The 26,765-nt window shown below is 36.2% G+C and overlaps 2 protein-coding genes, 1 long non-coding RNA gene and 1 pseudogene across 6 annotated transcripts; 3 read left to right on the top strand and 1 right to left on the bottom strand.

Annotated features, from left to right (window-relative positions):
* The first annotated feature begins 4,748 nt into the window (after nt 1-4,748).
* LOC127129618 (uncharacterized) lies at nt 4,749-7,078 on the top strand (annotated as a pseudogene).
* A 51-nt stretch (nt 7,079-7,129) lies between these two features.
* On the bottom strand, nt 7,130-10,823 carry LOC127132487 (uncharacterized). Of its 4 annotated transcripts, none has more exons than XR_007806741.1 (6): nt 9,411-10,823; nt 9,074-9,321; nt 8,490-8,549; nt 8,147-8,398; nt 7,649-7,731; nt 7,130-7,502 (listed from the first exon to the last, which is right to left on the bottom strand). It is a non-coding gene; the product is annotated as an uncharacterized LOC127132487 (long non-coding RNA). The 4 variants fall into 4 exon arrangements; XR_007806742.1 differs by having other exon boundaries at nt 8,494-8,549; XR_007806740.1 differs by having other exon boundaries at nt 7,649-8,398.
* A 22-nt stretch (nt 10,824-10,845) lies between these two features.
* On the top strand, nt 10,846-12,067 carry LOC127132486 (NAD(P)H-quinone oxidoreductase subunit I, chloroplastic). Its single transcript, XM_051061435.1, has 2 exons — nt 10,846-11,331; nt 11,423-12,067. Exons 1-2 carry the CDS (start codon nt 10,924-10,926, stop codon nt 11,966-11,968), a joined length of 954 nt encoding a protein of 317 aa, XP_050917392.1. The 5' UTR covers nt 10,846-10,923; the 3' UTR covers nt 11,969-12,067.
* Nucleotides 12,068-12,329: 262 nt separating this feature from the next.
* On the top strand, nt 12,330-13,296 carry LOC127132485 (NAD(P)H-quinone oxidoreductase subunit 6, chloroplastic). Its single transcript, XM_051061434.1, has one exon. The coding sequence runs from the start codon at nt 12,439-12,441 to the stop codon at nt 12,967-12,969; it is 531 nt and encodes a 176-aa protein (XP_050917391.1). The 5' UTR covers nt 12,330-12,438; the 3' UTR covers nt 12,970-13,296.
* The last annotated feature ends 13,469 nt before the right edge of the window (nt 13,297-26,765 follow it).

Here is a 26,765-nt window from a genome sequence, read left to right as displayed (position 1 = left end):
GGTGAGAAAAGAATTCTTTAATTATATTTTTATGTTTGACAAGAACTTCGATCTTGTGCCTATGTACTAACGTAAAAATGACAGATCAAAATGTCGTAGTTCGTGATACAAATTTCAAAATGGATGCATTGTTTTTAACAAAAAATAAGTTTGAAAGGCACAAAGGCCTAAAAATGGTTTGAATGAGTTAGTTCTTTTTGGCTTTTTGAAATTTTAAGTCAAGTATAGTTAAGTCTATTTACAAGTTTGATTTAAGAAAAGAAGTTTGCAAATGCAATGGCATAAGGCCAAAGTTTCTATCTTTTTGCAAAAGTGGTCAAAGTTAGAACAAATATAGTTCACACAAAGAAGATTTTGAAAAAATGGAGGGAGAGATTTTGAAATTAAAGAAATGGGGAGGAGATGAAGAGACTATCCTATGTACAAAATTAAAAGTTTAGAGTTAAAAAGATCTGACCAAGTGGGTAGCAATCCAATAGACAAGAATGTCAATAGAAACCCAGAATTCCCTTTGGACTTTTAGAATCAAGCAACACATAAATGCACAAATATATTATCTTGAAGAGCAAGGCATCAAATAAAGATGGACACATCCAAGCTTATCCATTCCATGATCTTCTCCAAAATAGCCCATGTAACAGATGAATTCCATAAGTCACAAGTTCAAAATAACAGATTTACAATGATCATGTTGCAGATGAACTTAGAGATGTCTTCAAAGATGTATCAGATGAATTTCAAATTGCAAGCACTTGATTTCTCAGCAAATTGGCATTGGCCAAGTCCTTTAGCATAGGAAGTTTGCCTAGATTCTAAGTCCATTTGTCCAAGATCAAGCCAACAGTCCACTCAAAAGTTTTTTAGGGTTTTTGTTATTATTATGTATGTTAATGGTCAAAGACCAAATAAACAACCAAAGTATACACTAACAAAATATATCACACAATATGGTCCAAGTGGACAAAGAGAAAATTGCATTAACATAAACAATTAGAATGATATGAACAATGGCAAATGAAAGAGAGTGCTAAAATAAATTGCATTAAAGTAAAGGCTTGAAATTAAAAGTCAGTAGTTAATAGGTTAGAAGTTAGTATTGTTTTGCTTTTGCTTTTCATTTTAAGACATTCTTTGGAGAACACTCAACCCACTTATCACAAGCATGAATCCTTGAGCCAAAACATCTTCCAAATGAATGAAAGAAGGCCAAGTTTCCACACAATACCATGAAAGAGGGGAGACTTACAATCTCACTAACTAGAATGCTTATGCCTTTTATGTCACAAATTTAGCGTTATTTTAAGCAATCGTAATTGGACTTATGTAGAAGTCACAACTATTTGAGACCGGTCAATAGAATTTTGGTATTAATGCATGTCAGAGACATATTATAATGGGCTATGCTCATGAAACATGCCACACACAAAAAGAATATGCAAATGGTGTGGCCTAATCTCATCCATACTCATATCAATTTTTCAATAAACTAGCATTAGGACTTTGAGATGTCATAAGCAAAATGAAATGAATGAATGAAGAAAGGGAATAAGATGAAGTGGGAGGGGAATTGATCAAAACACAAATTGGTCAAAGGAGGACTTTTACCAAATTAATATCATCCATTCATTTGGGAGATGGAATGCACATTCCATCAATCCCCTAAATCCAATGATATTGATTTGACAAAGTCAAATCAACCTTGACCAAGGCCCAACAACAAGAGTTAAACATAAACAAATCATCACAATTGGTCAACAAATTTATTTGGCATTTATTCAAATTAAAAGTACTAAAGTAGTGCATTTAAATTAAATATGGTTTGTCCAATTTCTAAAATCTCATTAAAACACCAAAGAAATGGCCATGAGATTTATCGTAGGTCAAACAAGGTCAAAGGACCTTGGAGAAAAAAATTCTGAATTTTTGGACATTTAAAAATATTTTTAAACAATAAAAAAAAACTACAAAATTAATTAATTCATAAAAAATGTTAATAATGATCCAAAAATTAATTTAAATTCAGAATATGGAAGAGAAAAATATTTGAATTTTTTTGGTGAAAGTCCCATATTTTTTGGATCAATATTGAATTTAATATTAATTATTGAAAATAATGCAATTAAAATGAAAATTAAAATATCAGAAAAAACGTGGACCACTTGATCTCCCTCATTAATTGAGGTGGCATATCAAGTGGCAAAAACGCGCTATCCACGATGGACCTGAGTCAACGTTCTGCACAGTTGGTAATCACAATGGACCCGTGAGATTAAAACAAATCAAGCGGATCCTGTGGTTGGGAGACATGCCTGCGCATGGCCGGAATTGTAGCTCCGGTCTTCTTCGCCGGTGGACCTCACCTGATTGGTCCACCATCAATCATCCCCAAAATTAAAAACAGAGACATGATTTTAAAGTAAAAATGGCACTGAGCTTGAATCTGGTCTCAATTCACTCTAACTCCAAGTATATTGAGAGATACATGGAGTTGAAATTTGAGGTACATGAACTGAGTTGCTTCGATTTGGCCTCAAAGCAACTCAATCTTCTTGCCTACATTGGTAGAACTTCAGACAACCAAAGAATCAATAGAATTGAGCAAGAATTTGAGAGAATCAGAGAGTTCAAAATTTCTGGAAAATACCTTCAATGGAGGTCTGGATTCAACTGATCTTGATCTTGCTTGTGCTTGATCTCACTCCACTTGCTTCCAGAAGAAGGATTGGATGCTTACAAGGCTGTGGATTCCTGGAGATTTGAATTTCAAAACAGTGGAAATTCAACCTCAAATTCAAATGAATTTCTCAGGTTTATCCTTTGCAAAGTGAGGGTTTGAGATGGGGGATCAAAGCTAGCACAAATGTGTGTGAAATTCTGAGCAATTGAGGCTCTATTTATAGCTGAAATCATTGATATTTGCACACTTGAAATCACTTTCCAAATTTGGTCATTGATTATGCATGGGTGCATGGGCGCGCATATGCCCATAAAATCATTGCCATAAGTCCACAAATGAATGTTAGATAGTCTGAATTTAGCTTGGATTGCAAGGAAAGTGTGCATTTGGATTTGAAGTTTGATTCTTGCCAAGTGATGTCATCAGGTTCATGCCATACGCATCATATGCATTCCTTGTCCAAAAAGAATGAATTTGAGCTCTTTGGAAAGGTGAGATCAAGAGAAAAAACTTTCATATTCAACATGTTTTCATTTGGAGCTTAGAACTTGGTGAAATTTGAGGTGGAAGTTTGGAAATGTTTGACATATTAAAAAATTTCTGTGCAAGCCATATGTCTCAATATTCCACCTTGCTTAACTTTTTATATTAGCTTCAAATGAGAAAAGTGTTTTCATCAAAGTTGTAGCTATCTCAAATACCTTCAAAGTGGTCACCAATTTCATGTCATTTGGATTTGAAATGATAGTGTTATGCATTTTTGAAGTTTGGAAAAATCACTTGGTCAATGGTATAGGTCAAAAGTGACCTATAATGTAACCTCATATCACATGCTCAAAAAAGTTGAATTATCTCCCAATCAAAACATTAAAGTTGAAGTAGACACATTGAATTTGATTTTTCAACTTGGAAATCTTCCATATCATAAAACTTGAGCAAGTTATGGCCTTGAGAAGTTGACTTTCAAATTAGGGTTTACACAAAATGACCTATAATGTTTCAACATAGAAAATGATTTTCCAAGCAAAACTAGCTCTAGGTCTCAACATGAAAGTTGTTTGGAATGTAACTTAGAGTAAGTTTTATCTTGGAATAATTTTCATATGGTGAAAATTTAAGGAGATAGGGTCTAGGGAGACCCAGTTTTGATCAGATGAATCCATCTGGCCAACCACCATCAACCAACTTGCTAACTTCCAATTCTCTTGACTTTCTTGGCTCATGGAAGATCATATATGCATAATGTGATGAATTTTGAGGTGTCCCTTGATAAATTTGATCAAATGGTGAGATATCTTGTTGGAGAAGTTACTCAAGATACCCAGTCAAACTAGGGTTTCCAAGGCAAATCACCCTCAAACTCTTGAAGAGAACTTGATCAATATAACATGTAGAGAACATTGGGACTCATATATAATGCTCATAACCATTCTTGGATCAATTCTTGGTTGTGCTCTTTGTTCATGGGGGTCTCAAACCCTAGATGTGAACTTGATGAATAAATGGAATCATGCCCTTCCTACAAAAGAGTTAGACAAATGCAAAGACATATTTTTGGTATTTTGGTTAGTGAAATGATAAAATACAAGTATGATGCAATCATAAGGTGCTTGGTGATCTCTCCCCAAACAAACCCAATGAAAGAGGGGTAAGGAGGATGCCAAGATATGATCCCAATGCTAATGCTTATGATGAAATTACATGAGGGATCTTAGGGTCAAAATTGGGGTCTTACAGCTGCCCCTATTTAAGGACATTCTAACTGAGGAGGTGAAGGTTAAAATCTTCGGCTCGACTCAATAGAATGGGCTTAAATAACAACATACAAAAACAAATTTTAGTCCCTAAGAGACCTCTTGATGCATATGACATGAATGTAAAATTTAATGATTTGTGGGGAAATATTGCCACAAAGTAAAAAGAAATCAGAGAGACCGAAATTCCGCAGAAGCACAATGCATTTCGTAAGGAAAACTCATTGGGGAGACAGAGACTCTGGGGAAAAAGGAGTTGTGCGTAGGCCACGCTACGACTTAAAATTACCGGGGGACTAGAGGGATTCCACACAAACATGGAAAGACTCGACCATGGAATGACAACATCTGCAGGGGATACGAGTAAGTCAGGATAAAACCGAGGTACTCGAATCATGCAGGGGAAAAACAATTTCACTAAGGAATCGCACACTCAACTCAACTAGGGAAGCAATAAACTTCAACACGGGAGGAGTAGAAATTTATTATCTACTACCTGTTACTGGGTAAGGAGATAATAAAGATCTGACAAAGAGAACATTTGTCATCGGTTAGGATAAACATATCAAGGATGACTCACTGAGGATTCCAGGGGAGGAAATCCATTACCGGTTACTGGGTAAGAATAGCCTTTCTGGGAAAAACTATAGAAAATAGGATTTACAACTACCAACTACTGGGCAGAAGACCAAAGGTGAGAGTATTCGTCATCGGTTAGGATGAACATATCAAGGATAAACTCAACAGGGAAGAAAATCCGTCATCGGTTAAGATGAACATATCAAGGATAGACTTGCCTGGAAATGCCAAGGAGGATACCCGTCATCGGTTAGGATGAACATATCAAGGACATACCAACTGAACAAAAAGGGTAGGAATTATATCTATCGAAAGCTAGATAGAAAACCGTCGGAGAGAAAATCCGTCACCGGTTAGGATGAACATATCAAGGATAGACTCTGCGATGGGACAAAGTAGGATTTACAACTACCGGTTACTGGATAGAAAACCAATCAAAGAGAAAATCTGTTACTAGTTAAGATGAACATATCAAGGATAGACTCTAAAAAGGGGATAAAGTGGGATTTACAACTACCGGTTACTGGGTAGAAAACCACAAAGAGAAGAAAACTTGTCATCGGTTAAGATGAACATATCAAGGATTAACTCTCTGAGGAACAAAATAGGGATTACAACTACCTTTTTACTAGGTAGAATACCAAAAATGAGGATATCCGTCACTAATTAAAGTGAACATATCAAGGATAGACTCGGGCAGGGGCAAGAAAGATATTCGTCACCGGTTAGGATGAACATATCAATGATATACTTCCTGGGGAATAAATCCACTAGGGACTCTACTGAGGAGAAAAAATAAGGGTACTTTTGTCGGGTATTGGGCAAGAAGTAACAAAATGCAAACTAAGAAGAATATTATCAGTTACTGGGTAATAGACTCTTAGGGGACCAAAATATCTATCTAAGTAAGAGCTAGAAAGAAAACGGTCAATCAAGACTCAACCCAATGAGGACATAACTCAAGGGGAGTAATTCCATCCAGAAAATCCACTGGAGAGGAAACTGAAATAATAACCATCTACGAGGAAACAAACTCACTGGGGAAACGGAGAAAGGTTAAAGTCTTTCTACTTACGGGGCTGACACTCTACAATTGAAGGAGGACAGACACTAGATTTGGTATGGGGATAAATACCGCCAAAATAGAGAATAAGCATCTCAAACAAATATAAAGATGCAGGATATGCAAATTATGAATGTATATGAATGTATATGTATATGTATATATGATGATTATGCTGACAAAACGATCACAAAGGATACAAAGGTTGTCATACCCCAATTTTGTCCGGGTATATTTAAATTTTCGTAGAATCTGATTTCATTTTTTTATTTTGCATCATATGCATAGCATGACATACATTTCATCGCAAGAATACTTCACTTTAGTTTCCTACCACTGTTATTCCATTTCCATACTACCTAAAAAACATGCATTTCATAAAATCAATTTCGTCTAGGAGTCGGGTTTATTATATAAGGAAAAAAGCGTAAGTGAAATCCGCCTTTCCCGAGGGTTTTAGAGAATCTGCTATGGCAACCGTATTGCGTGAGGTGCTCAAAGCTATTATTTATCTCCATGCCTATGGGCACATACATATTGATTTTTAGGTTGGGAACATTTTGGTTGATTCTAATGGCGCAGTCAAAGTGGATGACTTTGGAGTGGCTGCGCGTATGTTTGGTACTGGAGATAGGCAACGTTCAAGAAATACTTTTGTTAGAACACCTTAATGGTTGGATCCCAAAGTTATGTAACGGTTGCATGGCTATGATTTTAAAGCAAACATGTGGTCCTTCGAATGTCCCTCCAGGTCTTGATTATGAAAGAGACAAGAGGTTTGTTTTAAAGTATTTCAAAGAATTGGTTACCACCTGCTTAGTCAAAAACCCAAAGAAGTGTCCAAGCTCAGAAAAGACTTTTAAGCGCCATTTCTTTAAATATGAACATTCCACCGAATATGTTGGTCGCACCATTCTTGATAGCCTTGCCCCATTAGGGAATCGTTTTAAAGCACTGAAGGCTAAAGAGGCAGATTTACTGATGCAGAACAAAGTTTCTTTATGAAACGGAGCAATTGTTTTAGAAAGAATATATTCTAGGAATTAATGCCTGGAATTTTGACCTGGAAGATTTAAGCTGCTCTTATTTAAAAGAAAGACATGTCCATTACAGAAAAAGCAAGATACAGATAAAACGAAAAAAGCAATTGAAGAATGGAAGAAAGCCACGACTGTATGAAAGGCCAGCATAGCAACAACACATAGGCTGCTACATACATACCAAACAAAACCACAAACCAATCATACTTCATGTTGATCCATGGCTACAAGTTATTATGATCCAAACAAGTTGACCTTTTTTACATAACGAACCTAGTAATTTACATAGCCTAAATCCTAATGAAGATGAATTACAACCACATTTTTGTTTACAACAGAGCAACCAAGCCAACAGCATGCCCTGCAGTTTTGTGTTGAGGAATTAGACCCTGCAAAATGACCAAGTTAGAAATCAAAGCAGTCATGAAATCCAATGGCATTACAAGAAAGGTACAGTCATAAGTTACATCCTGAAGCCAAATCCAAACAACATTCAAAATTCTACAGCAAGCATTGAGTTAACCTACTGAAATACCTCACAAAAACTATGAAGTAATGCAGTCAGCAACAATGCAATATCCATAAGCCTGCTGCAGCAAGCCAGAATTTGAACAAAACCTGCATCGAGTAGAAATGCAAGTCCGCAATATTAGCATATCAGTTTGCAGCAAGCAGTCCAAATCATCAACAAAGGTTGCAGTCTTTAATCCCATAATATTGCCATTAGTTCCCATCAATAGGCAATAAGGTGAGGCAACAAACAAAGCCAATAGACAGGATTGAAACCAATAAAGGAGCAACCCATGTGAAAGGAAATTGAGGCAAGGCATATCAGTGAGCATATTACACAATCAATTTTCAACCTAGTCAAGCAGCGACATATCAGTGAAATGAACCAAAGTTGCTAGATAAACACATCATCACACTTGAACCAATCAGAAAAAACCTGCTAAAAGGAAAACAGAAGGAAGAAGTGGATGGGAACGAGAAGTACCGAACCTGCTCCTTCTGTAATTATATCAGATTCACTTACCAACTGTTTTGGTGTTACTGGAAGGGAATAAGCTTCACACATGCATCCCCAATTTTCCCTGAATTGATACTTCTTTTTGGAGGTCATTTGAGCATCAACGGTAAGAACATCATCTGCCACCATATGGGTTCAGTAGAACTCCTGATTCTAGTGTAACTAGTCAAGTAGTGAAGCAACAACAATGGCAGGCGCCACAGTGGCAGCATCATCAGCCTGTGTCTCTTAAACAATAATAGTTGTTGCAACTAAGACCTGTAGTAAGTCACCGACATGAATTAAATACACTGGTGCCATTATCATACAACACAATGAGATATATAGGTTATTGCTAAGGCTATAATACCTACAATATTGCCACTCCTCTTGTAAGTCTGCAAGATATTTTCCTGAAAATGTGTGTAACCTGCAGAATAGAAGCCAAACATCGTAAGCAACCCAAGGAAGTTTTGGTTAAAGGCTTTTAAGAGAAGGATGAAATGCAGAGGGCATTGTCCAAAATTCCAAGAAAAAGTTCAAACCATCCAAGAAGAATAAACTGCAACCTGCAACATCAATCAAATGGATAACCAAATAGCTTCCTAATCAGGCATTGAAACCAAACGAGCTAACCAACCATGGCATTATGAATAATGTAAATCCATCATATGCTCACATAAACACATAAACCATGAGCTGCAAGGTGGAAGTCTAAATTAAAAGCTGCTACAGCAACGGGAAAAACAGAGTCAAAACAGAAGAAGCACAAGCCTTTTCAGCCAAGGAAATGCAACGATAACAACACACAATGCAAGTGCAAGACATGACAGTAAAAACTGAACTTTTTACCACAAGCAGGCAAGTTTTCCACAACAGTAAAAATGAACTAATGCAGGACCACATTGTTTGGTGGATTTCACTACAGACAAAATGAGGAAATGACTCACATACCTTGGTCCCCACCAAATCTGAAGAAAATTCTCTCCTAACGGAATGATCTTGCTAGGATTTGCCAGCTCATGATTAGAGGGAGTATATTCTGAGTTCTATAAAGAGAGGCACGCAGTCACTGAAAAGGGAGAAAAAAAAGAGCATCGTTACCCTGCCGAAATCCCATCACAAACCGCACCAAAGCTCAAAAATACCAAATGGGTGCTCAAAGTTTATCCTTAGAACTTTGAGTAATCCGAGCTAAGACCCTGATAATAAGCATATCGAACACAGAAGTAAGAGGAAGAGAGGGTAAGGATCCAAAGTGGAAAACAAGGATAAGATCAGAACCATTTACCTGAGGTATTACTCTTGGTCACCGGAATTTCGACGGAGTCGTGAGGCTTCGTTGAGATCTGTTTCTCTTTGCGTAAAGCTTTTTGGGATCAAAACCTTCATATGCGTATTAAACCTTGTACGTCAAATTAATTGATGGTTGTTGATTGTCAATATTGTATACGGTATCTTCTTGCCATGGCTAACGTTTGAATGGGGATTGCAATTGGATTTTGTTTCTAGAAAAGCCATGAAATAGGGTTCTGATTTGTTTGATGTTCCGAAGCATTTTAGGTTAGGGCTGTGGAATTTGTTTTGGAAACTGGTTATTTCGTTTTTTCTCTAAATTTTTGAAATCGAAACTGATGAACTTCATATGTTGTTCATCAAGTTCGGCAGTGTGGATTTTTCTTTCGTCGATATACTGTATGGCAATAGTGAAAAATGCATAGAGGGAGGGGGTTATTGGAGTTTAAAGAGACATTGTAGTGTTGTTATTAGAGTTAATAATCATTTATGTACCAATTAATACAAATGACGGTTGGGGAGTTTTTCAAAGGCCATGAATATTCTCATTACCAAGACAGATGGCTGCATGAGGAATACCGAAGGCTTGCAAAGCCACACGGTTGGAGCAGCTGTACAGCTGCCCCTTTCAAATTCCATGCTTTCTTTGTGGGCACTTAAGTGGGATTGGGCTTAAGTAGATGGTTAGAAACACCAAGATACACAAAGGATTAGTAACACAGATTTTGTAAATTATCCAAAAGAAAATTTACGCAGAATATAAGAAGAATACTAATTGGGGCTTTAAGTTGGTAGAAAAAAGAAAGCAATACTCCCCACAACTCCGATCCAGAGTATGCTTCCATCCACTCACTAAATAAATTACTATCAGGAACGGAAAAATCCTTTAAAATTTTTGCAAGTCCCTTTTTCATAGCACACAAAAGAAGAATAGGAAGAAAAATAATAAGAAATCAAAAAGGAAAAATAGATTTCTCTTTCGTTTTTGATTTCTTATATCCATATTCATGGAGATCCAATTTAAGAATTAAGAAACGAATGTGTAATTATTTTTCGTCATTCAAAATCATGAGGATTATTGAGAATTATAAAAGAGTATTTTATTGAAGAATTCAGTTATTACTCAACAAAGTTTTTTTTTTTTTGAGGGATGAGATCAATTCAGAAGTGCCTTAATTGGATCTTTTATTAAAATAGATTTCTCTTTCTTATTTCGTTATTTGTAGAACAGACAGAATTGAATTGGTCTAATTCAGAACCGTTCGATAGATTTTCATCTTCTATATCTTAGGGATATATCAAGAGATAAATAATCGACCCGGTCCTTAAATTTACTTAAGGCTTTCCAGGAGCCGTATGAGGTGAAAATCTCATGTACGGTTCTGTAATAGAGATGGGAACAGTAATGTTATCACCGACTAGGATTATCTAACAGTTTAAGTACAGTTGATATAGTTGATGCGCAATCAAAATATGGTTTTTGGGGTTGGAATTTGTGGCGTCAACCTATGGGTTTCATCGTTTTTCTAATTTCTTCGCTAGCAGAATGTGAAAGATTACCTTTTGATTTACCAGAAGCAGAAGAAGAATTAGTAGCTGGTTATCAAACAGAATATTCAGGTATTCGATTTGGTTTATTTTACGTTGCTTCCTATTTAAACCTTTTAATTTCTTCATTATTTGTAACAGTTCTTTACTTGGGCGGTTCAAATATTTCTATTCCGTACATATTTGTTTCTGAATTTTTTGAAATAAATAAAACATACGGAGTTTTTGGAACTACAAGTGATCTCTTTATTACATTAGCTAAAAGCTATTTTTTCTTATTCGTTTCTATCATAACAAGATGGTCTTTGCCTAGGCTAAGAATGGATCAATTATTAAATCTTGGATGGAAATTTCTTTTACCGATTTCTGTAGGTAATCTATTATTAACAACTTCGTCTCAATTGTTTTCGCTGTAAAACAAAGATGGATCTTTTATATTCATTACTTGTCTCAAATAAGAGAAAGAAATCAAACAAAACTATACTATTCATAGATATTTACGATATGTTCCTTATGGTAACTGGGTTCATGAATTATGGTCAACAAACACTACGAGCTGCAAGGTACATTGGTCAAAGTTTCATGATTATCTTATCTCACGCAAATCGTTTACCTGTAACTATTCAATATCCTTATGAAAAATTAATCACATCAGAACGTTTCCGCGGGCGAATCCATTTTGAATTTGATAAATGCATTGCTTGTGAAGTATGTGTTCGTGTATGTCCTATAGATTTACCCGTTGTTGATTGGAAAATGGAAACGGATATTCGAAAGAAACGATTGCTAAATTACAGTATTGATTTCGGAATCTGTATTTTTTGTGGTAACTGTATTGAGTATTGTCCAACAAATTGTTTATCAATGACTGAAGAATATGAACTTTCAACTTATGATCGTCATGAATTGAATTATAATCAAATTGCTTTGGGCCGTTTACCAATGTCAATAATTGATGATTATACAATTCGAACAATTCAAATCAAAAAAGACAATTTTTTATAATTAAATACAATTCTAAAAAAAAAAAGAATATTCTATATATAAATCGATAATATATAGAATATATAAATAGAATAATCGAAATAAAATATTTTCAAAAATTGTATAAAAAATGAATAATATAGTCGATATCAGATTAGAAATATTCTATAATTATTAGAGAACTATATTCTTAAATAGAATATATCAATATATATTATCGAAATTGAAAATCTTATTGAATTTCAATAAGATTTTCAATGTTATATATGTTCTATCTACCTTTATACTTTAGTTTTAATATCGTTTCAAACTACTCTTTCGTATAAAGAAAAGAGTGGAATGACATTGATTATATAACCCTAACTATATCAATTTAAACTACTTAGGTTTTTCAATGCAAAGAAAAATTGAAGTATATAAAAAAAAATTCCTGGTGATATCAATAAGGTCATGAAATTTATATTTCTTTGTCTTTTTTTTTTTTACATATAATGGATCTGCCTGAAACGATGCACGATTTTCTTTTAGTCTTTCTGGGATCGGGTCTTCTATTAGGAAGTTTAGGAGTAGTATTACTTACCAACCCCATTTTTTCTGCTTTTTCGTTGGGACTGGTTCTGGTTTGTATATCTTTATTATATATTTTAGCAAACTCTCATTTTGTAGCTGCATCACAGCTACTTATTTACGTGGGAGCTATTAACATTTTAATCATATTTGCTGTGATGTTCATGAATAGTTCCGAATATTACCAAGATTTGAATCTTTGGACCGTAGGGGATGGAATGACTTTGATAGTTTGTACAAGTATTTTTGTTTCACTAATAACTATTATTTCAGATACATCATGGTACGGAATTATTTGGACTACAAGACCAAATCAGATTATTAAGCAAGATTTGATAAGTACTAGTCAACAAATTGGACTTCATTTATCAACAGATTTTTTTCTTCCATTTGAACTAATTTCAATAATTCTTTTAGTTTCTTTGATAGGTGCAATTGTCGTAGCTCGCCAGTAAGAAATCTTTATAGAACTAGTAATAGAAATCAAGATTCTGTCCGAAGCTAATAATCAATGGAAAGAACCCTCATCTTATTATAGTCTTAAACTTGGAGGAATTTTCGATTCAGTACATCGAAACAAACAACCAGCAAAAAAAGAAATTTTATTTTGTAGTACTTGATCTGGTCACTGATTGTGAAATTTCGTTGCTGTGTTCCAAGAAGGATAGCTATACTGATTGCGTCTACTCGAAAGAGACCCTTGGTACTCCATTGACGATCGTAACACAAAAATTCAATTTCAGTAAATTTCTACTTACTGATCTGATCTTTTATGGAATCGATCCCCACTACGCCAAAAATGACTTTTAACAGCGCATCTTAGACAGCGCTTTTAAAAGAAAGCGCTGTCTAAAGTTAAAATTAAAATAAAGCGCTGAAAATGTTCCAAGAAAATAATGAAAGCGCTGTCTAAGGGGGGGTCTTAGACAGCGCTTTTTAAAAGCGCTGTCTAAGACCCCCCCTTAGACAGCGCTTTCAGAAAGCGTTTTTTAATATAGACCTTAGACAGCGCTTTTGATAAAGCGCTGTCTAAAGTCTTTAAATTAAAAAAAAAATTAAAAAACAAAAGCGCTGTCTAAGGTGGGGTTTAGAAAGCGCTTTTGGAAAGCGCTGTCTAAGGCATACCTTAGAAAGCGCTTTCCACAAAAACGCTGTCTAAGGTCTAATAAAAATAAAATTTCAGACCTTAGCGCTTTCGTTTTCTGTTCATTTGTTTTCCCTCTTCTTCACTCACGCAGTCGTAACCTTCTTCTCCTCAGTCTCCAACAGCCATAACCCTAGTTTCTGCCTTCTCCAAAACACGACATCACGCATATCACCCTATTTTCCTTCAACTTCCGAAAACCCTAGTTTCTGCCTTCAAGGGTCCCTCCGCCGTCACCCGCCGCACTCGCCTCTCACCTCCGAACCTCCGCCGTCACCCAAACAATCAAAGGTTGCAGCGCAAGGAGACACTTGAATACGGTACGTTCTGCTCTAATGCACTTCCTCTTCTTCCATTAGCATATGGCTGCCCTGTTTCAAGATACTTCTTTTTCGTTTTTATTGTTTTTCTTGTGTTTGTGTGTTTTTTCTGAGCTAGGGTGATTCTATGAGTACCATGTTCAATTTCTAAGTTATAACATGTCCATAAGTTGTTTTCAGCTTATTTATTTGCATAGAGTATAATAAGTGCTTATGCCTTAAGTACTTATTTATTGGATATAGAGTCTAAATCAAATATTTGAGAATTAAAGTGAGGATTATTACAGCATATAGGATGGTAGAAAGCTCTTCTATTGATTGTATCTTCCACTTTTCAAAATCATTTTCTGTAAAGGCTGCTATGATCAAGAATTGGATCAATCCAAAGAAACATGTGAATGAAGTCATTGTGAGTTTAGCTGGATACTTTTTCACAACAGGATCCTGCACAAAAATTTACAATTCTTGTTATAAAATTGATAATTGAAAATGTTTAGGGTTTAAACTTTAGGTATTTCCCGGTGTATGATTATTGATAATTATACCTGAAAAACTATCCAACCGGCCCATGATAAACAATGTCCAAGCAAGAATATGCAACCCCATGTCCAATTTTGATTTTTTGTTGAAGAGGTGATGTTTTCTTGCATTTGAATAGGTAGTTTTTTTTTCTTTTTAACTGTGAAAGTGTTGTTCATCTCACTTTCATTCTAAAGTAGGAAAACCATGGATAAAACATGGATCTGTGCCGATCGAATGACCAAAGAGTACGAGAGTGGGGTTTTGGAATTCGTTAAGTATGATGTTCAACACGCTGAAAACCCCAGACGAATGCATTGTCCTTGCTTGCGTTGTTGTTATATTGGTAAGGTTGACGCACATGGATTGAAATCGCATTTGCTGAGGCATGGAATTGATCAAAGTTATCAGTGTTGGATATTTCATGGTGAGAAAATTAACGAGAATGTTGAATCGAGTGGAAAAAGTAGTACGACCTATGCTTCATACGACAAAGACACGGAAACATACGATTGTGATCGAGTTGAAGAGATTGTAGAAGCACTGGAAGAAGATCTTCATGATTGTCCTGAAATGTTTGAGAGGATGGTAAGCGATGCTGAGAAACCGTTGTACAAAGGTTGCACTAAATTCTCAAGACTTTCTGCGGTATTAAAGTTGTACAACTTAAAGGCGGGTAATGGATGGTCGGATAAAAGTTTCACAGAGTTGTTGGCCCTTATGAGAGAAATGCTACCGGATGATAATGTTCTTCCTAATCGAACCTATGAGGCAAAAAAAATGTTGTGCTCTATTGGCATGAGCTATGATAAGATACATGCTTGTCCTAACGATTGCATTTTGTTTCGTAACGAATATGCAATGTTAACTGAGTGCCCTAAATGCGGTTTGTCTCGATATAAGAAAAGATTATCTCCCGCAAAAGTCTTATGGTATTTTCCGATAATTCCGAGATTTAGGCGCATGTTTCGTAGTGAAACCGATGCAAGACATCTTACTTGGCATGCAGATGAAAGAATTATTGATGGAATGTATCGGCATCCGGCTGATTCACCACAGTGGTCGAAGATTGATAATGATTATCCTGAGTTTGGATCAGAAGCAAGAAACCTTCGATTGGCATTATCTACTGATGGAATGAACCCACATGGTCTTCAAAGTATCTCACATACCACATGGCCTGTGATTCTTATGATTTATAACCTACCTCCGTCGCTATGTATGAAGCGTAAGTACATGATGTTATCTATGTTAATCTCTGGGCCTAAACAACCAATGACATAGACGTATACTTGACACCTCTGATCGAAGATTTAAAGATTTTGTGGGGAGAACGGTGTGGAGGTTTATGATGGATATAGGAAAGAAAGTTTCAATTTGAGGGCGATGTTGTTTGGCACAATTAATGATTTTCCAGCATACGGGAATCTATCTGGGTATAGCATTAAAGGTCAACGTGCGTGTCCTGTTTGTGAAGACGGAACCGATACGATTCGATTGGAACTTTGCCAGAAGAATGTGTTTCTCGGTCATCGTAGATTCTTACATTCTAAACATCACTACCGTGGGTGGAGAAAAGCATTCAATGGAGACACCGAACATCGTAGAGCTCCACCCGCATTGTCAGGTGAACAAGTTTTTGAAAAGGTGAAAGATGTGCGTACTGAGTTTGGCAAGCCTTTTGCACATAAGATTGTGAAAGGTGGGTGGAAGAAAAGGTCGATATTTTTTGAATTGCCATATTGGAAGTCTTTGTACGTGAGACATTTTCTCGATGTTATGCATATTGAAAAAAACGTATTTGAAAGTGTTATCGGTACATTACTCAATATAAAAGGCAAGTCTAAGGATGGCCTTAAAGCAAGGGAGGACATGTTAAAAATGGGAATGAGAACTGAATTAGCACCCGTGAAGAAAGGAAGACGAACATATCTACCACCTGCTGCTTTTACTTTATCTAGAAAAGAGAGAAAAAAAAATTGTGTAAGTCTCTGAGTGAAGTTAAGGTTCCAGAAGGATACTCATTTGATATCAGAAGACTTGTTTCTATGAAAGACCTCAAGTTGAAGAATTTGAAGACACATGATTGCCATGTTATAATGGAACATTTTCTACCGATAGGTATACGTTCTATTTTGCCAGAAAAAGTAAGAAGTGCCATAACTAAATTGTGTTTTTTCTTTAGGTCAATTTGTAGTAAGGTGATCGATCCCGAGATCTTACCAACACTACAAAAAGAGATTGTAATTACCTTGTGTGAGCTTGAAATGTATTTTCCTCCGTCTTTTTTTGACATAATGGTTCATTTAGTTGTTCATCTTGTGAAAGAGACACAGTTGTGTGGACCAGCTTATATGAGATGGATGTACCCTGCTGAACGGTATATGAAAATATTAAAAGGGTACGTGAAATCCCCGAAGTCGACCAGAGGGTTGTATTGTTGAACGATACATTGTTGAAGAAGCTGTTGAGTTTTGTACTGAATATTTGTCTAACGTTCAATCGATTGGACTCCCCAGAGCTCAGATTTTCGACAAAATGGAAGGTAAAAAATTAATTGGGAATAAAATTGTGACAATATCAAGGGATGAACGGGATCAAGTTCATTTGTATGTTCTGCACAATAATAATGAGGTTGAGCCATATGTTGAAATGCACAAGGATGTACTCCGAAGGTTAAATCCGAACAGAAATGAAAATTGGATAGTTATAGAGCACAATCAAAGTTTCATACAATGGTTGAAGGATCATATTTATTTGAAGCGCTCTTCAGATCCTTCTTCGGTAACAGAAAGGTTGAGATGTTTGGCATATGGTCCAAGTTTGCATGTGTTTTCTCATAGCGCATATTCAATTAATGGATACACATTTTATACCAAAGAACAAGATGATAAGAGTACTATGCAAAATAGTGGTGTCACCGTGCTAGCTGAAGCAATGCATATATCAAGTATGAAGGACTTAAACCCCAAATATGCAAATTTGTCATATTTTGGAGTTATTGAGCACATTTGGGTGTTTGATTACGAGAAGTTTCAGATTCCCATCTTTGGTTGCAAGTGGGTGAATAGTAGTGGCATACGAATGGATAAGTCTGGATTTTTGCAAGTTGATCTTACTAGGGTGGGGTACAAAGATGAACCTTTTATTCTAGCATCTCAAGTTAAACAAGTGTTCTATGTGAATGACCCGAAGAGTACAAAATGGTCTATAGTGCTTTTCTCTAACAAAGTGACTGATGATAGCGGTGTCGATCAATGTGATATTGATGTTGAGAATGAGTCACGCATTAGACGGAATGAGTTGAATAGAAATGATGAAGTTGAGGATCTTATACCGGATGAGTCATATATAAGAAACGATCATAATGAGGGAATTTGGATTAATTCATCCGTACGCATTGCTAAGAAACAAGTGATTAATATTCCAACAAAGAAAAGAAAGAGATGTTAGTGACTTAGTAGGTAAATTATCCATGGTTTCTTTATTTTTTGTTTTCATTTGTTTTGATTATAAGTTATATGTGGTAATGCATGATTTCATTATATTTTTGTATTCAATTGCTTTGATTATAAGTTATATCTGATAATGCATGATTTCTTTATTTTTTGTTTTCAATTGTTTTGATTATAAGTTATATTTGATATTTGATGGTTTCCTTGGTTTATTACAGGTTAGACATGGCTGATGACCAACATGAGGAAGTTAGTAAAGTATCCGCGGAAGAAGAAATCCGAAGAGGCATCACAGTAATGCGAAGGGTGGTCCAAGGAAGATCTCGAGGCATCATACTAGATGTCTCTTGGAACAACCAGGGACAACTTATAGAACCTAATGGGCATACCTTAACTAGTTTCATCGGTGCACTAGTAAGGAATGAAATTCCCATTACATGTGATGATTGGAGAAATAAAGAGTTGAAAGAGTCCAAAGAAAAAATTTGGAGTGAGATAAAGGTACAATCATTTGGCCCTTAATTATACGGTATCAATTATGTTTTTCAATTACCGATACTAACTATCAATCTGTATGTTTTTCTTAGCGATGTTTTAACATCGAAGACGAAAGAAGAGGGTTTTGTATGAAATTGGCCGGAAAGCTTCTTAGAGGATTTCGGACATTTTTATCATCCAAGTTCCTTAAGGATGCGGATGGTAATTTTGTGGATGCGGAGCTTCCTAGAAAATATGAAAGTTTGATATCGGCTGAAGAATGGGAAGCTTTCAAATCCAAAAGACAAGACCCGACTTTTCAAAGAATAAGTGCTACAAATCGGGAAAGAGCATCAAGTCCCGCATATCCGTACCGAAAAGGACGTGTCGGATATGGACGCTTAGAACAATCCATGGTAAGTATTTATAAATTGCGAAAACAAATTTGTTCATCATATATTAGTTTTATCTGATCAAATTGTATGACTTAATGTGTAGCTGCAGAAGGAGGAAAGTTCACAAACATCTCTTCCTGCACATGTTTTGTGGAAGGAAGCCCGTGTGGGCAAATCTGGAGTTCCTCAAGAAGACGTTTTAAACGTATACCAGAAATGTGTAAGTATAACATTTTTTCATTAATTGAATAACATTTTTATACACAAATATTTGACAAGTATATGGTATTCATCTGATTTTTCAGGAGGAGCTATCTCAGACTCTATCTCCCGATGATACTAAGAACATACTTAGTCGGGCATTAGATGTCCCTGAGTATTCTGGTCGGGTGAGGGGTAAGGGATTTGGAGTCACTCCGACCTCCCTCAGTGTTAAAAAAGGAAAGGCTCCTAGTAATCGGGAGCTTCATGCAAGATTGGAAGCCATGCAAGGTGAGCTTGATGCATTGAGGAGAGAAAGAGAGGCTAGCGCCTCAACGGTATACAGAGATGCTTCGGACAAAAACAGTATCAACTGTACCTTTCAACCGAACATTCCAGAGGTAATTACATATAATTGTCTTAAATTGAACTATTTGCTTAAATTATGTATTTGACATATATACACATTAACGATTTCTTGTTATTATTGGTTTTAGGGCATTTCCCATTGTCAGCTGTATTTGTCGTCACCACACTATCGGATGGTTGGCAAGGGAAAAGTGCATAACGTTAGCGGAGTATTACTCCACACTAGAGAGCTCCCTGCTGGATGTTTGAAGGTATCAGTTGATATTGCAGTTGACCCGAATGCATTATTACCATATCCTAGCGATGATTCGGATGCAACAACGGTGCACGAAGCAGTACGTTCGTTTGTTGCATGGCCGACAAACCTCATATGCGTCGGATATGAGGTATGCTTAAAACTTATGTTAACTTTAATGTGTATATTCAAAGTTTAAAATTTATGCTTAAAATTTTACTTACATATTTTCCTTGATTATGTTAAATAGACTCCCACAAAATCCAAATCAAGAAAAGAGGTAATATACAATTATATGACATATATTCATGGAAGTTGTTACATTCTTAATTTGATCTAACTATTTATATGACATGTAGGTTCAAGAAAATGAGGTTAGCAATGCACTCCGCACAACAAATAAAGGAGGTTAGGAACGCCTCCGCACGGGTAAAAAGTTCTGGTGCTAAGAAGACCGTAGCTAGGAAAAAACCTACCACCAAGTATAGGTCGTGCCTCAGGACATTTATAGAGATGACCGATATACCGACCGGAGGTGTTCGGACTATACATATGGAGGAAGGGATTTTCGGCTTTGCTCACGACCAAATGATTGGTAATGAAGACTTCATGCAAGTTTTTGGTCATGAAGAAATCGGCGTCAACGTTGTCAATACATATATTAGGTAAATCCGGTCTACTTTGTTTTATTAATTAAACAACTTATGTTAATGATGTTTACTTTATGTTAATCCGGGTTACTTTATGTTTCAAAAGAGGTGTTAATGATGTTTTTATATTAGGTTTTTGTATGACAAAATGATGCGCCCCAATGATTTGGACGAGTCATTCGGATTCTTAGCACCCGCGAGCATCAACTTAGGTTTAATCTTAAATAGACCGGATACCGTGACGGAGTACGTTCTTCGGACCCTCAATGACAATAAAGATGCGGAGAAGTTGTGTTTTTATACCGTTTAATACCGGGTTAGCATTTCATTCTAAATTCATCTATTATAATTATTTTCCAAGTTACCATCTAACATTTGCCTAATCATTACAGTGGACATTGGTTGTTGCTCGCAATCAATCCTATCCGAGAAATTGTGTATTATCTTGACTCGTTAGGAAATGATTGGACAACATACCCGGATATGAAGTTCCTAATTGACACGTAAGTGAGAATGTTCAAAAAATTTCTTAGTTTGTGTGAATTGTTCTAATTGCTTCATTTTTATTTTATTAGCATCCTACAAGCTTTTCGGGCCCAACGAGATATCCAAACCTCAAGGAGGGGCGCCAACCGCATTACATGGATTAAAGTGGCGGTATATTTTTAATTACCACATTTTTTATTATATTAGTGATGACACTTGATAAAACTTAGGATTTATAATCCATATTTTTTTTCATGTAGTGTCCTCAACAACGTAATCAAATAGATTGCGGGTATTTCGTGTTGAGGTTTATGCGGGATACTCTTGCTTTGGGCCGATTAGTGATTCCCACCGATGTATGTATTTCTAACTTATGAGTTATTTTTATATTTACACATATCTCATATAATTAAATAGTTGGAATTAATTCAAAATATGTTATATTATTATGTAGTACTTTGAGGAATTCAAGTGTGCATTTTATACAAAGGATCAAGTGGACGAAATCAAAGAGGAGTGGTGTCAATTCATGATAGAGCTCAAAGTTTTTTCATAAATTTGTGTAACTTTGTAGTATATTTGTAATATATGTAATGACTTGTAAATGTGTACATAAATTTGTAGTATATGTAATGACTTGTAAATGTGTACATAAATTTGTATATATTTTGATACATTTAAGGCAATATTGGTTTGAATTGGTATATATATATTTGTTAGCCAAAAATTGGTAGAAAAAAGGCCAAAATGGCATGTATAGAATGTGATTCTGTCTGTCAAAATCTGGTTGAAAACAGGTAGAAAATCTGGTTTATAAACCTGGAAAAAATGTGGTTTAAAACAAAAACTACAAAAATTTTCGTATACATTAGACAGCGCTTTTGGAAAAAGCGCTGTCTAAGGGGGGTCTTAGAAAGCGCTTTAGGCAAAAGCGCTGTCTAAGGGGGGGGGGGCTTAGACAGCGCTTTATGAAAAGCGCTGTCTAAGCCCCCCCCCTTAGACAGCGCTTTTGCCTAAAGCGCTGTCTAAGGTATACCTAAAAAAATTAAAATAGGGGGGCTTAGACAGCGCTTTTCAAAAAGCGCTGTCTAAGCCCCCCCTATTTTAATTTTTTTAGGTATACCTTAGACAGCGCTTTTGCCGAAAGCGCTGTCTAAGGTATACCTAAAAAAATTAAAATAGGAGGGTCATAGAAAGCGCTTTAGGCCAAAGCGCTGTCTAAGGGGGGGGGGGGGGGGGGCTTAGACAGCGCTTTTAAGATTTCAAAAAGCGCTGTCTAAACCTTTAGCAGCGGAGGTTTAGACAGCGCTTTAAAGCGCTGTCTAAGGCTAAAAAAAGCGCTGTCTAAGGTCTTGTTTGGCGTAGTGCCCCCTTTGACTGTATAAGAATATGTGGAGCTCGGCATGTCTGGAAGCACAGGAGAACGTTCTTTTGCTGATATTATTACCAGTATTCGATACTGGATTATTCATAGCATTACTATACCCTCCCTATTCATTGCGGGTTGGTTATTTGTCAGCACGGGTTTAGCTTACGATGTATTTGGAAGCCCCCGTCCAAACGAGTATTTTACAGAAACCCGACAAGGAATTCCTTTAATAACTGGCCATTTTGATTCTTTGGAACAACTCGATGAATTTAGTAGATCTTTTTAGGAGGCTCCAATGACCATAGATAGGACCTATCCCATTTTTACAGTACGATGGTTGGCTGTTCACGGACTAGCGGTACCCACCGTTTCTTTTTTGGGATCAATATCAGCAATGCAGTTCATCCAACGATAAACCTAATCCGAATTATAGAACTATGACACAATCAAACCCAAATGAACAAAATGTTGAATTGAATCGTACCAGTCTCTACTGGGGTTTATTACTCATTTTTGTACTTGCTGTTTTATTCTCAAATTATTTCTTCAATTAATTAATCAATTAATAGAAGAAAAGAGAATAGTATATATATATTAGGAATTCTCTTATCCTATTCGGAAGGATATCATTTCATAATTATGTATGACTGTTTAGGTCTCTAGTATGACTGACTACTTGATCAAATGTGGAGGAAAGTGGGATAAATGGCCAATACTACTGGAAGAATTCCTCTTTGGATAATAGGTACTGTAGCTGGTATTGTTGTGATCGGTTTAATTGGTATTTTCTTTTATGGTTCATATTCCGGATTGGGATCATCCCTGTAATAATCGCATGAATTTCGTTTTCGAAATGCCCATCTTGTTCATTCATCCATTTCGTCACTATTGGTCTCGTGTGGTGGGTTATGGGCTTTAGGGCCCACTTTTTTGTCTATTATAACTCATTTTTTCAAGATCAACCCCCTATTCACTTCCCATACACCTTGTCTATTTAGTTCAATTAATTTCTTATTTTATATGTTTATAAAATTCAATGATTAATTAACATACTTTCGAAAAATATTTCAATTAATCTTTAAATGAAAAGGAGAATAATGAGCATCCGCTTTATTATCTCTCGATTATTCGGATAATTGGCGTACGCCACATTGCTCGAATTTTCGTCATTTAATTAAAACCTTAACCAAATAACAATTTCAAACCACTTTCTCCAAATTAAATATAATTTCTAAACTCAAATCATTTTAAAATTTCAACCATCATATTCAAATCACATCTTCTAGATCAACTACAAATATTAAATCCTTTTAATTATATATTTCAGATAATAAGAGGATAGGAGGCGTACGCCTCACTATCTTTCGATTATTCGAACAATTGGCATACGCCACATTGCTCGAATTTTCGTAATCAAAATTAAAACCTTAAATCACTTTTCAAAATCAAATATAATTTATAAATTCAAATTATTTTCAAACCATAATATCTCAAATCATATTTTCTAAATCAACTACAAATCCTAAATACATTTAATTCTAAATTTCCGATAATAAAAGGATAAGAGGCGTACGCCTCACTATCTTTCGATTATTCGAATAATTGGCGTACGCCACATTGCTCGAATCTTCGTCATCAAATTAAAACCTTAATCATACAATTTCAAATCACATTTTATATCAAAATCCAATTTTACAAAATAAACTATACAACTTCAATAGAGAATGGGAGGCGTACGCCTCACCATTCTTTAATTATTTGAATAATTGGCGTACGCCACATTGCTCAAATCATCGACAAATCCAAACATTCAAATCCAAACTATTTCGCAAATCAAATACGACATCTAAGCATATCTTTTACAATTTAAACCTCGGATGGTAAAAGATGGGAGGCGTTCGCCTCGCCATCTCTCGATTATTTGGATAATTGGCGTACGCCATATTGCACAAATTATCGACTTCCGACTAAAACACGCTAAATAAACTTGGATAAAGGAATAAGTGGCGTACGCCTTATTATTCCTTGAATAAGCAAGTAGGAGGCGTACGCCTCACTACCATGCGTATTCAACATCCATAAACAAACTTTCAAAATAATTCGAACGAAAAGGGAATAGAAGGCGTTTGCCTTATTATTCCTCGAAAGAATTGAACGATTGGTGTACACCACATTGCTCAACCTTTCGTCGTTCTCCAAAAACACCTTAACAAATCAAACCTAAGATTCTCGCCCCCGGGCGATCGAAACCAATCAAACCCAAACACATCAATTCAACCTGTCACCCCCGCGTGACCAAAATCCTTTCAAAAGAACATTGTCAATCCTTTCTAATGCGCACAACAAACCAGTGTTAGAGCCTCCACCGAGAGTAGACATGCCAGCGTTTAGCCGTTAGAACGCCGACCTACACAGTCGTTCATCAAAACCAAACACACCAAATATTCGTAGCATCCCGAACTACGAATGCTCTGATTTCCTTATTGCACCATAAGGATACGTAGGCAGAAGATTGTTGTATCTTCGCGAGCACACTAATAAAAAACCTCCTATTTCCCCATCCTGTGGTCTTTATCCATATCTATCATCAATTCTAATCACTCTAAGCAAGCAGATAAACAGTCAATTAACAGTCAAATAGCAAAATCAGACTAAGAGGTTCCCGTTAAGTACAACGGACGTGAGGGATGCTAATACCTTCCCCTTGCGTAATCGACTCCCGAACCCGAATATGGTTGCGACGACCATTATTCTTATCTATAAAGGTTTTCTCGATATTTTCCTATTCCTTCATTGGAATGAATAAAGTTCGGTGGCGACTCTGTTTCGAACAACACATTTTTTCCGCGTCCTATCGCGAGGGATCGCATTTTTGAGGTGCGACAAAGGTGTCACAAAGAAATTGAACCACCGGTACAATCCTCGGTCAATCAACAAAATATGGAGACAACTGCTGGAGAAATAGGGAGATCAACATCCCAAAGGTTCAAACCTAACTGGGGAAGGATGAGATCTGCTGAGGATAGAACATCCAATCTGTGGGGAATTTTAGGTCAACACCATAAAAATGGGAGACGACCCTACAGAGAATAATCATAACAAAGCTGCTTAGAAACCAGGAGGAAACTCTGACTGGGAGCAAATTGAATAGAGATTGGCGGGGATACCAAAGCGATCCATCGGGGAAGATCAACCCTGCTGAGGAAGAACGAACTTCGTTGGAGAAGACAAAAACTCTGTCGGGGAAAACAACACGCCGCAGGGTATCTGAATTAACCAAATCAGCTGGGGACAAAGAAATTCCATTGAGGGACTGAATCAACACAAACGTCTAGGGATACCTGAAGGGTTAACTGCTTAGGGAACCTCCGATGTTTCACACTTAAGGACTTGCTATTCATTGAAATGTTATTGATATTCCTTTTACTTGCTTTGGAAAATTCTTGCTTTTATATATTTAAGAAAAAACTTGATTTTGATTTAAAAATTTAATTTCAAAATGATCATAATAAAATTTAGAACTATTGGTTGAAGTAAATAAGAGTATAAATAATTGGATAAAAGCTCAACTTTATTTAATAGAATGGTAGTCTGTAAATTACAAGACTCCATAGATTTTACAAAGTTGAAAATGGTAATTTACATGGAAAAGCGTTACATTGAATACAAATGATCCTTAATCTCTCTACCAACTCTTGATATCCATTGTGCTCTTGACCGCTGTTGGGGTGATGAACTGATGTCAACCCTTGTGCTCAAATAAGTTTTTAAAATCACTGAAGACCAGCAGAATGCAGTTAATTGCTATAATCCCTAATTTTAGCATAAGTTGCCCCAAGGTGGGGTACTCAACTTATCGGGAAATTCTTTATGTTTTATGTCTCTAATTTTTTTCTTGGATTGCCCTTTCGGGTTTTCAATCCACCGAGACACTCATTTTTGCCTAAGCCGCCCTTTCGGGTTTTCAACTTAGCGAGTTGTTCTTTTCTTTTTTAGGCGAAGTATTTCTTGACTGCGTCTGCATTCATAGGACGAGTGAACTCTTCACCATCCATAGTTGTAAGAATCAATGCACCACTCGAAAAGGCTCTCTTAACAACATATAAGCCTTCATAATTAGGAGTCCATTTTCCTCTGGAATCTGGCTTGAACGTTAAAATCTTCTTAAGCACAAGGTCACCTTCTCTGAACACTCGAGGTCTGACCTTCTTATCAAAAGCTTTCTTTATTCTCTATTGATATAACTAACCATGACACATGGCAGTCAATCTCTTCTCTTCGATCAAATTCAATGGTCAAACCTAGTTTGATACCATTCAGCCTCAGTCAACTTGGCTTCCATGAGCACATGCAATGAAGGAATTTCAACCTCTACAGGGAGCACAACTTCCATACCATATACAAGAGAGAAAGGGGTTGCCCCTGTTGAAGTGCGGACGGATGTACGATATCCATGCAAAGCAAATGGGAGCATCTCATGCCAATCCTTATATGTGACAACCATCTTCTGGATAATCTTCTTAATGTTCTTGTTCGTAGCTTCAACAGCCCCATTCATCTTGGGTCTGTAGGGAGAAGAATTATGATGTGCAATCTTGAAGTCCTTGCGATGAGCTTCCACCATATTGTTA

Source organism: Lathyrus oleraceus, chromosome 3, assembly GCF_024323335.1.
Source record: "Lathyrus oleraceus cultivar Zhongwan6 chromosome 3, CAAS_Psat_ZW6_1.0, whole genome shotgun sequence".
NCBI classification, from domain to species: Eukaryota; Viridiplantae; Streptophyta; class Magnoliopsida; order Fabales; family Fabaceae; genus Lathyrus; species Lathyrus oleraceus.
The sequence above is the reverse complement of the archived record's forward strand: the minus strand, read 5'-3'. Positions and strand labels throughout refer to the sequence as shown.

Coding starts and splice junctions, on each gene's coding strand:
- LOC127132486 (XM_051061435.1), top strand. CDS start 10,924: ATGGGTTTCATCGTTTTTCTAATTTCTTCGCTAGCAGAATGTGAAAGA. Junction 11,332..11,422: donor AATTTCTTTTACCGATTTCT/GTAGGTAATCTA, acceptor GTCTCAAATAAG/AGAAAGAAATCAAACAAAAC.
- LOC127132485 (XM_051061434.1), top strand. CDS start 12,439: ATGGATCTGCCTGAAACGATGCACGATTTTCTTTTAGTCTTTCTGGGA.